General features: G+C 43.5%; 1 protein-coding gene across 15 annotated transcripts in view; it reads right to left on the bottom strand.

Moving 5' to 3' along the window:
* Positions 1 to 12,597, bottom strand: part of KALRN (kalirin RhoGEF kinase) — a 655,214-nt gene that overhangs the window by 301,649 nt on the left and 340,968 nt on the right. For 12 of the 15 annotated variants that reach the window (XM_064572015.1, XM_064572061.1, XM_064571764.1 and 9 more), the window contains 2 exons: positions 8,134 to 8,342; positions 4,677 to 4,851 (listed from right to left, as the gene is read on the bottom strand). In XM_064572015.1, the coding sequence (XP_064428085.1) occupies positions 4,677 to 4,851; positions 8,134 to 8,342 (384 nt within the window). The remainder of the gene's footprint in view (positions 1 to 4,676; positions 4,852 to 8,133; positions 8,343 to 12,597) is intronic. The other 3 variants (XM_064572104.1, XM_064572137.1, XM_064571779.1) reach the window with 1 other exon arrangement.

Here is a 12,597-nt window from a genome sequence, read left to right as displayed (position 1 = left end):
TAGAGTTGAAGATTTAAAAGAAAGACCATAACTGTGGCCCACGTTTCATAAAGTCCCTAATGTTTTTTTTTTTAAAGATTTTATTTATTCATTTGAAACACAGAGATACAGAGAGAGAGCATGAGCAGGGAGAGAGGCAGAGGGAGAGGGAGAAGCAGGCTCCCCGCTGAGCCAGGAGCCCGATGTGGGGCTCGATCCCAGGACCCTGGGATCATGACCAGAGCTGAAGGCAGATGCTTAACCATCTGAGCCACCCAGGCACCCCTATGAAGTCCCTAATGTAAAGTATCTTTCTTGGTGTCATTTCTAGTACTCTATAATGTGAGTATGCCAACCCCAGGGGATGCCCCAGATTATCCACTGAAAACACAAAAATTCCCACTGTATAAATATGTATCTGTATGTGCATATATATCATATGCACACATTATTTGATTAAACCAATAAAAAAGATGCAGTGTTTCCCTAGACTTTCACTAATAGACTGACACTGGAACCTCACTGCAAGAACTGGCAGCCCGTGGGGTGGGAGAGGGCTCCTCCAGGAGGGTGGGATCCTGCAGTGTAGAGGGGCCGACTGTGGCTCTTTTGTCCCTTTGCTTTCAGCATAGTTCAAGTTACTGCTCTTTACATGCACCCAGTTAAACAGATTTATCTATTATCTACTTTTAACTAAGCTTCACAGAAAGACACATGGCTTATCAAGTTTCCTGCAAAGAAACTGCAGTTTGAGGACAATAATATGCATGAAAACACAAGAGAACTTTGAACTCTCTGTTGGCCACCTTGTGGGGTAAAGAAACAATGATAATCTAATCAGATCTGTCAAGAAGCCAGGCTAAAAAAATAATTAGAAATGATCAAGAAAGCGATCTGAAATATGGAACCACAACTTCTAATGAAAAAAGCTGAATTTCACCCTACAGGCACCCTGAGTTCTGAGATTATTAGCCAGTGATTGAACATGTGTACCATTTATAAACTAATATATGCAAAGATAGGGAGTTGCAAGTTCAAAAATATTTTATTAAGAGAGTGCACGATCAAAAGAATTTGGAGACTGCTGGCCCGTTCTTGCTTCTAAAAACATTTTTTTTTTTTTATTTCTTTCTGATCATTCTGGTCAGTTGTAGAAAACTTTGAAATGCATGGAAGCTTTGAGAAAATATCACCCATATTCTTACCACCACAACATAAACATTATTCACATTTGGTGAAATGTCTCTGCTATCACAACCATTTCATATAAAATGTCTTTCGTAGGGGGAAGCTGAACCCACAGGAAACACTTTACAGAACATCATGTTCCACCATGGGTCACACTGTCTGGTCTCCATGGAGGCTAAGAAGTTATGTCAGGAATGCAGCTGCAGTCCTGGCTTTTGAGCAGTTGCCTATACATTTGGGATAAGTTTCATTCTTGGTGGGGGTGTCCTATGACCTCAGCCCAGGTTATCCTATGGGCATCATACACACCATTCTCACTGAGGAAAAGGAGTCTGGCACAGCAACTCCTGTACTATCTTAATTTTTAAATTAATTAGCCCATCTTAGCCATCGGTGACATGGTTAAGGAGTCATGCTTAGATTCCCAGATGTCAGGGGCGCAGGCCTGCTCTGGTTTTCAGTAATCCCCAGGAATTTCGAGTATGTCCATCAAATGCCTTCCTCGAGGGAAAGACCCCATAGCTGAAGGTTCTGCAGTGACAGCCCCTGTCCTGGCTAATGTCAGCTCTGACATGTCCCTCACTATACAAGCCGCCCTCGGTTTCACACTCTGACCCTTCCCTAGATGTTTGCTCGTCATCCCCCACAGTGAAACACTAGCTGGTATTTGAAATAATCTCATCACCCTCAAAAATAACTTCTGACAATCTGAGTTGAAGCAGAAATTTTTCATAGGGTTGGCAGGATTTCCATATCAATCTGAGATGAAATGCAGCCGTTTCCCAAGCTTTGGGCCACACCCCAGATGGGGCACAAGACCCCTTCTAAAACCTGGATGTCACTGCCTAAACCAGAGGGTGCTGAACCAAATCACTATTTTTATCTCCCTCATTTTTTTTCTTAATTTTATTTATTTATTTGACAGAGAGAGACACAGCAAGAGAGGGAACACAAGCAGGGGGAGTGGGAGAGGGAGAAGCAGGCTTCCCGCGGAGCAGGGAGCCCGATGCGGGGCTCGATCCCAAGACCCTGGGATCATGACCTGAGCCGAAGGCAGACACTTAACGACTGAGCCACCCAGGTGCCCCATATCTCCCTCATTTTATTAGACCTTCATACTGTGTCCTCACTTTTGCTCTACTACATTATCAACTATTCAAGTTTTTGTGCCATATGGGGGTTGCCGGGGTGGCGGGGGGGGGGGGTGGTGGAGAGAATTTTTATACAATACAAAGGCTGAAGAATTCAAATCCTATAATTGAAATAACAAGCTCCTCTGGTGCAACATTTAAATAGGATCCAATCTTAAAGTATTGGATTTATAGTTTGCTTTTTTGTTTTAAAGGATAATTTTGGCATATACTCTGGATTGTTTCTCAAGAGTGGGAATGGATTTTCCAGAATCGCTTTAGGCAACACACCCTATTGATGCCCCCTACCTCCTCTGGCTAATGTCAGGGGTGCAGTTCATGGCAAAGTGAAGCTATCTGACCCATTCTGCGACTAAGCCAGCAACCCTGACCTCAAAACCATGCCATCTAATGAAATAAAACCTAAACATCCAAACCCTCAGATGATTTCCTTCCTCTTAAGCAGTTTTTTATGTGGACAGGGAATGAGAGGAGATTAAATAGAGACTACAAGAGCAGAATCACCACACCTGCTAACATAATTTCCCAACGGATACATTCACCTTTGGCAGGCACAGTGGAGCTGGGGAGGGATGGTGGGAGTGCCTGGGGCTGGCGCCACTGCAATCATATGTAACTCTGTTTATTTCAGTGAGCCTCACTCCCAAGTACCAAAGATTAACAACTCACACCCCCTCTTTCCTTTCTTTGTTACCTTCATCACCCCAGCTTTATGAAGTTCACCACATTCTCTCTGCTGCCTGCCCAAATCTCTAATTTTCCACTAGCATTTTCATTGTTCTTTCAACATATATTTTTAAGTATACATTTATTTTTCTTAAAGTTTATTTATTTTAAGCAATCTCTACACCCAACGTGGGGCTTGAACTCACGACCCTGAGATCAAGAGTCACGCACACCTCCAACGGAGTCGGCCAGGCACCCCACAACTTATGTTTTAATACTACTTCCTACCTGAAATCCTTTTGAGCATAGATTCAAAATAAATTAAGTAAAAAGTACACATAAATACACCTAAAGTTATAGAATAAGCTGGAAGGATAATCAAGATCTAGATTTAAAGACTTATCTTTTCCTTTGTTCTGGAAACTGTCCAGAATGCCCCTTTTTGAACAGGTAGTCTCAAGCAAGAAATTGCAGTGGCTTCCAGGGAGGCAAAAGTAGATGTGTGGTTATAAGAAGAAAAAGACTGTAAGACAGGGATAGGAAGGATTGTTTCAGGACTGCTTTCCTTTTAATATTTGTGATTCTCAATATAACCTCTGTTGCTCACAGAATTGAAGAAGAGTATCTTTTGCCAGGACAGTTCTCAGGTCCTGGCTGGGACTAGGATTGGGATATGGGAATTGCAACATTAAAAAAAAAAAAAAAAAGTCATTTCCGTCCAAACCAGTTTCATGAAGTTTCCACAGATATTGTTGGGAAGCTCATTCCCAGACACCCAGAAGCCCCAACTGTGAGGAGCCGGTTGGAATGCAAAACAAAATTTTAAAAAATGATGGGTGGAGAGCGCTTTCCCTCAGACCACACCAGCAGGGAGCAAAGAGAAGATAGTGCCTCTTTAATTTAACCCTTTCCCATCCCTGAAAAGGACAAAGTGCCTTGGGTGTTGGATACTCTTCACACCCCAGGAACCCTACTGGTCTGGCTTTAGTTACTGTTTCAAAGTAGAAAATAATAAAAGGTGGATATTATGTGGAACAGACATTATTAATAGGCATCACAAAGGGGATATAAATATATTAGAACATCTGATTCTGACCTTTCCAGAAGGAACTGAGGAGTCCATGAGTTGAACCAAGATGGCCTTAGCATAGACTTACTTTCTTGGTAAGCACAAAGCAAACTGAAGAAAAGGTCTTTCTCCCCATGGCTCCTGACTTCCTGACTGCTCTGTGATTTCATCTAGCTCCTGACCTCTAGTCATCAGCTGAGGAGGCCTCCAAATTTTAACACCTACCTACTCCTGAAGCTAAAGCATCCAATCACCAACTCAAATAGCCAATGCCACGGTCTTTCAGGAAGCAAAGTACCAAGGGTCCAAATAATCCCATCAAAAGCCTTCTCAGTAAAGTAATTCCCACACAGGAAGTGAAACAGAGAAGCTCTGCTTGGCAGAGCAGGTGAGAAGGACAGAGGAAAAGAACAAGGTAGAATGTGAATTGGGAATTTGCTGAGTCTAAAAATGTATCCTTGATGCACCATCCCCTCGAATTCCCATAGGGTACTGCCCAATGCTCCCTTCCCAGCCCCTGATGCAGTGCCTTTGACCAGGAAGCAGGCAGTATGCAGCGGCCCCAGAACTCTCCTTGACTCCCCTTCCTCTCCTTTCCCAGTGCCCACCTTCCCCACCTCTACCTCAATGGTATACTGCTCGAAGATGCGCAGCTGCAGGAAGATGTCCAGCTTGATCTTCCGCTCGTGGAACAGCTCCTCCATCTGCACCTGGGCATCGTCCAGCTGCTGCAGGACTGACTCGATGTGGCTGATGGAGCTGCTGTGGGGTGTCTTGTTGTTGGACACAGCCGAGTCCCTGTGGCCGAGTAGGGAGGGAAAGGGAGAGGCCTTGCCATGTTAAAAGTGATATAGGGGCAGGGGGCCTTCCTCATCTGAGCAAGGTGGATGTGAATCGACTGGGTCATTCACGACATTTATCAAACTCCTCTTGTGACCCTGGGACTGTCTTTAGCAGGTGAACCAACAATACGTGTATCATCTTTGAGGTTCACAGCACTGCAGCTCTGAGACTAGCTGCTCTCCTAGTCCTCAGAACTGGGAGATGGATCAGACAAAGGAATGTACGGAAAGGGCTCTCCAAAGCAGAATACATTAGGGAGCTGGACCGGTTCCACACATACATGCAGCCTCTGATGCACAGGTTTAATACACACACGTACACATGCATGAGAGCAGACACATTGATCACAAGGCGTAAGAGTCGGCAAATTAAAGGCATATGAAAAAAATCACCCTTCCTAGTTTTACCTCACAGGATCCTTGTTAAATAAAATGAGATCACAGCTACCAGAATTATTCATCCACTTGACAATGCTGTGCCAAAGTTATGGGCTTGTGCTGTGACCCAGGCTCCAGGCTGTTGTGAGGAAAGCATGGGCTCTAGAGGCCACAGCCCAGATTAAGTCTCCACTCTGACACACAGGGGCCTGTGGCCTTGGGAAATCACCTCCGGGAGCCCCAGCTGCCTCCTGTCAAGTGGACTTAAAGCCGCCCCCCCACCGCCCCCCGCCCAGCTCACTTTGTGGTTTGCTGTCAAGTAAGACCACGCATGTGAATGTGCTCTGTGACCAGAAACAAGCTGTGTGAATGGCCGTGAATCCTGAAAGGACACAGGAGAAGTGCCAAGCACTGACTGGGGCCCAGGCCTAGCTGTGGAGAGTAGAGGGTAGGGGCACAAGAGGCTGGGGCAACAGCAAGGTGGCAAAGAAGATGAGTTCTGATTTGGGCATTATAAGAAAAGGAGGAACCCAGCCAAGCAGTGGGAGGCCTGCACTCTTTGAGCAGTAGAGTCTACGAAAGTGGCAGGGGGGAGGTGACATGTCATAGACAGGAACCAAAAGAAAACATGTTGAGCTGCTCAGAGAAGTAAGGGGTGGTGAGACCTTCAAAGAGATCATTATAATAGGACAATTACAGGTGTTCAGACGTTTAGAGTCTATAGGGCCCTCAAGCTTACAATAAAGGGGCACATTTATTATCTTGTGGCCTCTTGGTTTCTTATACAATGTACAAAGGAGAAGGACAAGAGCAAAATCATCAGCAGGCCTTCTGACCACCAGTCCTGTCAGCCTGTGTTTGTCTCAGAAGCAGCTGTGTCTGAGCCCACACTGTTTCTGAAGGGGGCATAAGGCCCGTGGTCAGGAGCCCCTCCTTGTGTCATTCTGAGAGTTCCCTCTCCTCTGGCCTATTTGGGCACAAAACCCCACCGCCGCACAGATACCCAATCATGAACAGAATATAAGGCATGTACTTGATCCTCTGCATTATGCATTTGTTGAGCACTTTGCTGTTGGGAGGATATGCTTGTTCTTTCTGACTGCTCCTCTCGGGCTGTTTTCCATCACGCAGCTTCCAGAAGGAAGAGAATGATTTCTGACCGTTTTGCACGGCACCTAGTCAGCATCACACTCACTAGGAATCACAGAGGTGATGCCAAAACCACCTGAGGTGCTTCAGTGAGGAGTGCCAGAAGAGTCAGGGAGATTGAGAGAAGATGTGTGCTCTGCTGGGCAGGAGGCTTCGTGCCCCTCTCCACTCTCTTCCTCTTCGGCGGGTCTTGAAATCAGGGACGGGAGCCTGGGCTAGAGTCAGGCTAGTGGGGGCGTACATGGTCACCAGTGGTTCTTGGTCACACAGCTAGCTAGGGTCCTCTCTGAAATCCATGGCGTTTAAGTTGTAGAAACAGGCCTTCGCCATCACAGAGTAACCCTCAGCCCTTAGGCATCATGCAAGGTTGGCAGGTGAGAGCAAGGGTCATCCCCATAGACCCAACCCACACAGAACGAAACCCATCAAGTTTGTGAACAGTATTTGGAGAGAAAACACAAAACCATCACAAAATTCTAGAGCTGACAGAGCTCTTGGAGTGACCTCCTTAATTACACAGATGAAACAGCTGAGGGCCAGGGAGATTAAGAGACTGCCTGCTATTTGGAATTTTTTTTCAGTAGGGTTTCCTAGATAGGCAGACAAAATTCATGTATTACATATTAGTAAAGATGAACTGGGGGAAGAAGGGAAAGAGGCTGTCTTGTTAGTATGCAACAGGAGGACCCAAAACATCTCATGTGCATGCTTAGAATTGACACAATTAATTTCCAACAGAAAAACGTGCCAGGGCTATCTCAAGGTAAGTTCTCATTGTTTGTCTAATTGGACAGCTGGTACGGGGGTGGTGAAAAACCCTCTCCAATTCAAGTAATTCCCTCAGGCCCCAGGGCTGGCCTGGGACTTGCTGATGAGATTATTTCTGTCCGGAGCGGGCAGAGGTCCCAGCACTCGGTGATTTTAGGATAGAACAAGTCCCCGTGGGCAGACATCATTAGCATCATCAAGTCCTATTTATACAGCACCTGGGCACAGGGGTGGTGCTGAGGGCTTCCTCAAGGCCCCGTGGCACTTTATCTGAGGAGCCCATGCCCTTGACAGGGACAGGAAGCTAGATATTGATGCCAACAGAAAGGAGGCAATGGTGTGGATGATTCTAAATGAATGTAAGGTTTTCAACAGGATTTTCCTTCTTAGTTATGTTTGTTTAGGTTGATACAGAGGGAGTTGTATTTTCTGGGCAGCAAGGAATGGTGGAAAGGTCATATGTGGGTAATGGAGAGCGGAGTGAGATAATGACACACATTCTCTAGATCCCCATGGGGCCAAAGCCAACCATTTTTGCCAACTGGGGCACTAGCATTCAGGGTTCAGCCCAAGATCAGAAGCCAAAGAACACTATATTCCATACTGGCTATTTCTCCACATAACCAAAAGTTCCATAATTCTTCATGAAGATGTTACTTATTTTCGGTTTAATGTTGTTAATTTTTGTGTCTATGTCACTTACTGATTGCTAAACAACATCATGAATCATACGTAATTCTTTGAAACACCAGAGCTTTCCCATTTACTATTTCATCCTAAACTCAAGTTGGGTATGGCCCAGGCTTTTTCATATCTGACAGAGGGAGAGACTGAAGCTCACACAGGACCACAAAGCCGGCTGTGGCTGAACCAAGACCGGGACACGACTTATCTCACATCTAGTCGAGGGCATTTCCCACTGGAAAGCACTGCCCATGCTGACCTGGCCTCGCTGGGCTCCCCCAGGGAGGGAGGCGCTGACCTGAGCTGCTGGATAAGGTCTTCGCCTTCCTTGATGACATTGAGCGTGGCATCCAGAGTGGCGGTCTGCTGCTGCTGGAACTGCTTGATCAGTTCCTGGACCGCATCCACTGAGTCCGCACAAACATCCTCCAGCATCTCCTTCTGAAGGTCTTCCATCCATGTCCACAGCTGTGGGGGAGAGAGCAGAGACCCCACTCAGGGCAGACAGGAGAGGTCAGGGCAGGGGCCAGGGCAAGAAAGTCAGATAGGGGTCATCCAACCTACCCTCCACCAGTCAGTGACATGTTAGACTGTCCTTCTCACCAGCACACCTATGTTTATATTCATTGCTCATCTCTGCTAAGTTCACTCCATTAATGTTTCCGTTCCCTAAGGATGGGAACCACCTCTGGCTTAACTTCCCTGTGGTTCAGGGAAACTTGCAATCAAAGAGCAGGGGGGATCACTCATCTTGGAGAGGCTAGGAAGAACAGAGGACTGGTGAGGGACATATATTATTTCATCTTTCAGAAAGGAGGGCTCTGCACACTCCAGGCTGCTAGATGCTGATTCCTAGAAATGTATCATGATTTTGGAAACATGCAAAAAAGGAATGGGATGCTCAATAAGAACCAAATGAAGATTAATTTTAAAAATATGTGTTATGCTAAATTATTTTGTTCTTTTCAGGGCTGCTAGGTTGGTTAGAAGGTTGAATGCTAAAAATGTAGCTTATCTTAATTTCAATGTAAGTATGAGCCATTTCCCCCATGATAGTCAAGCACTGAAATGCAGCCAGGGTGATATTATTGGTCAGGCAACTTTAAAAGTGCTAAGTATAATGCTTTGAACAGAATAAGCACTGGAAATGATGAGGAGCTGGACTGAATTACTGAAAACCCATGAAATGATAGCTCTTCCTCATACTGAAACTAGGTCTCCAGTGGTCTGCCACAGGGCTCTACTCCTAATACTCCTACTGAGCATGCTCATAAAATGATGAAGGGAAAGATGAGTTTGATGCTTGCTTAGAAATAAGGAATCTTCACCTGGCTAGCCAGAAAGATAAGCTCAGCGCTCTACCAGGAAAAAAAAAACCAAAACAGTACAGAGAGAAAATGGATAGAATCAGATGTGGATTTTGGCTCCTTTTCTTTTAACTCATCGTGGCTTTGAGTAAATCACTCCACCCTTGGCTCTCTGACTTCATGTGTAAAATAGGTTGAGGAAAGCACTAAATAAAATAAAGGTTAATTACCTTCTGGTTCTAACATTTCTGTAAGTCTTCTATGTTAAAAACATGGATAAATATCCACCTCAAGAATATTATTTCATCTAGTTAGTTCTCAGTATGGTAAATAAATCAAGGTATGGCCTTTGTAATTAGGGATAAGAAAAGAAATAATAGTGACAAAAATAGTCTCCAGATTTCAGACAAGTTATTCTTTGTTCTTTAGGTGGGAAAGGCTCCAGATATGGCAGAAGACATTGAGTTAACAAGATTAACAAGCCTTAGAGACAGCATATAAGGGGGTGGGGTATAAACAATGACCTTTGAGAAACTCTCTGAGCCTCAGTTTTATAATTTACAAAATGGGTATAAGATCTGCTCTGCTCATCAAAGATTATGGGAATTAAATTACTTACTTATTATTAATGCTTTAAGTAAACATATAGAATTATTAATAAACCCTTGGCATTGTGATGATTGCTATAAGGAATACAAATTATTATTATTCAGTGTCCCTGTCATTTAGCAGCTTACAATCTAGTTGTAATTCAGTTTATTTCCTTTACAAAAAACCTTTTTTTATTGTAAAAACACAAAACAAGTTTTCCAGACCATAGAAGCTGGGATACATATTCCTACATGTATGAACGTATTTATTTCAAATCAGTTTGAAACCAGGAAGTTCAGGATATTGGCTGCTGTTGCTTCATGTTATTTCATTTTGCCTAGAGAGCAAAAGCATTTTCTACAGGTGCTGAAGTCCCTGGGTAAAAGATAATGGGTTCTCTGAAAAATTATTTATTATTTTATAAATTATTTTATAGAGAGGCAATAGAGCATAATGGTTAAGAGTTTTAAGCCCCAAGTTCTACCACATATCAGCTAGACAACCTTGGGCAGATAACCTACCCTCTCTGCACCTCAGTTTTCCTTATCAGTAGAGTGGGGATAATAATAGTGTTTACCCCCACAGAGTTGTAAATATTATTAATAAGTTGACACGTGTGTGTATGTCTGTGTGTACATATACACAAATAAGCAAGTTATATCTCTATCAATATAGATATCTGTATCTATATATATCATTTAGAAACTGTGCCTAGCATGTGGGAAGTGATAGATATTATATTTAAAAGATACTTTTGATGCAAGCGCCTCCAGTTCCCACTAGAAGGCAGAATTGGTAAAGTGTTTACCACTAGAATTGGTAAAAGATCAACACTGGATTTGGTCCTTCAGTATGCTAGGTTGAGCTAGGCCTCTCTTTGCTGTTTTTGCTGCTTTGTCCTGGGATGTCTAAGGAAAGCCTAGAGACTGAAAAGTCTAGATATTTCTAAAGGAAGGAAGGAAAGTAGAAAGAAAGAAGAAAGAAAGAAAGAAAAAGAAAGAAAGAAAGAAAGAAAGAAAGAAAGAAAGAAAGAAAGAAAGAAAGAAAGAAAGAAAAGAAAGAAAGAAAGAAAGGAAAAGAAAGGAAAGGGAAGGAAAGGAAAGGAAAGGAAAGGAAAGGAAAGGAAAGGAAAGGAAAGGAAAGGAAAGGAAAAGAGGATGTGAAGAGAGATAAAAATTCTTAATCTCAGGAAACAAACTGAGGGTTGCTGGAGTGGTGGGGGTGGGAGGGATGGGGTGGCTGGGTGATAGACACTGGGGAGGCTATGTGTTATGGTGAGCTTTGTGAATTGTGTAAGACTGTTGAATCACAGACCTGTGCCTATGAAACAAACAATACATTATATGTTAAAAAAAAAAAAAAGAAGATAGTAGGAAGGGAAAAATGAAGGGGGGGGAAATTGGAGGGGGAGATGAGCCATGAGAGACGATGGACTCTGAGAAACAAACTGAGGGTTCTAGAGGGGAGGGGGGTGGGGGGATGCGTTAGCCTGGTGATGGGTATTAAGGAGGGCACGTACTGCATGGAGCACTGAGTGTTATACGCAAACAATGAATCATGGAACACTACATCAAAAACTAATGATGTAATGTATGGTGATTAACATAACATAATAAAATAAAAAATTCAAAAAAAAAATGACTCAGCCAAAAAAAAAACTGTGGACACCAAGCAAGTCATGTAAGAGAAAGAAAAGAAACTTGATGTCTTAAGGGAGGACAGGCATTGAGATGGAAGACTGATCAGGGTAAGGCTGGCACTTGCTGTTACAGGAATAAGAGACAGAAAAGAGGCTTATAGGGATCTTGAGAATTTTATTTGATTTAAGATAATTTTCTTCTCAGTACCATCCTTAGGCTATTTTAATGTCTTGATAGTTTAGAGGTCTTTTTTTTTTTTTTTTTTGCTCCACACCCAGCAGCTCCCAATGGAGCCCAGTGTGGGGCTTGAACTCATGACCCTGAGATCAAGACCTGAGCTGAGATCAAGAGTCGGACACTTAACTGAATGAGCCACCCAGGCACCCCATTCCCTTATTCTTAATAAAACTTGAACACCTCTGGTGTCCGTCTAGGGAAGAAAGCATCATTTTTTTTCTGAGGAAATCCACCGTGCCTCACGGCTCTCCCTCCTTCTGATGGTCATGCAGCTAAATAGCAGGGGCAGAGAAATTGACCACAGAAATTACCAGATAAAAATGAGGTTATCAGTGTTATAAACAAAGGGACTAGGGAAAGACTAGGGATATCTGAGGATACACTCTGACCTCTGAAGTCAGTATCTTTAGAAAAATGTGTCCTCCCCCAAAACAGTCTTTGACTAGTGAATTGAAACTGATCTCTCACATTTCTGTTCACATATTCTACTATATTATAAACAAACTCTTGCCTAAGGCAGAATCAAACCTACTTACTGCTAAGGAAGATCAGCTAAGGGATAAACGATGAAGGACAATACTCAATGCAGCTCAGCCCAGTGGTTAGCAGGCTGATAAGAAAAGGAAGTGCTGGTCTACCTTCAAGAGGATAAAATGTCAAATAAAATTGCTAGTGATTAAAGAGAATTTGGCTTGGAGATAGGGAAGGGGACTACAGCACCAAAGACAAAGGGTTAGTGACATCTTTCTCTATTTTTCCTTCTGTTACAAAACAAACAGAAGGAGAAGAGCTCTTGAATGGAATTGATATTTACTGATGATAATTCTTGATTCTGCCCCTGTCTGGCTACTCCTTGAGCATGGAAAAACTACTTTACTTCAACTACTTCATAATTAAACTGGTGAGTGTATGTGTGTGTATGCACGTGTATGTGTGGGCTCTCCAGCT

Source organism: Mirounga angustirostris, unplaced genomic scaffold, assembly GCF_029215605.1.
Source record: "Mirounga angustirostris isolate CCGP_5_RB_7025 unplaced genomic scaffold, mMirAng1.0.hap1 SCAF_1, whole genome shotgun sequence".
NCBI lineage: Eukaryota > Metazoa > Chordata > Mammalia > Carnivora > Phocidae > Mirounga > Mirounga angustirostris.
Note: the sequence above shows the minus strand (reverse complement) of the source record. Positions and strands in the feature narration are given on the sequence as shown.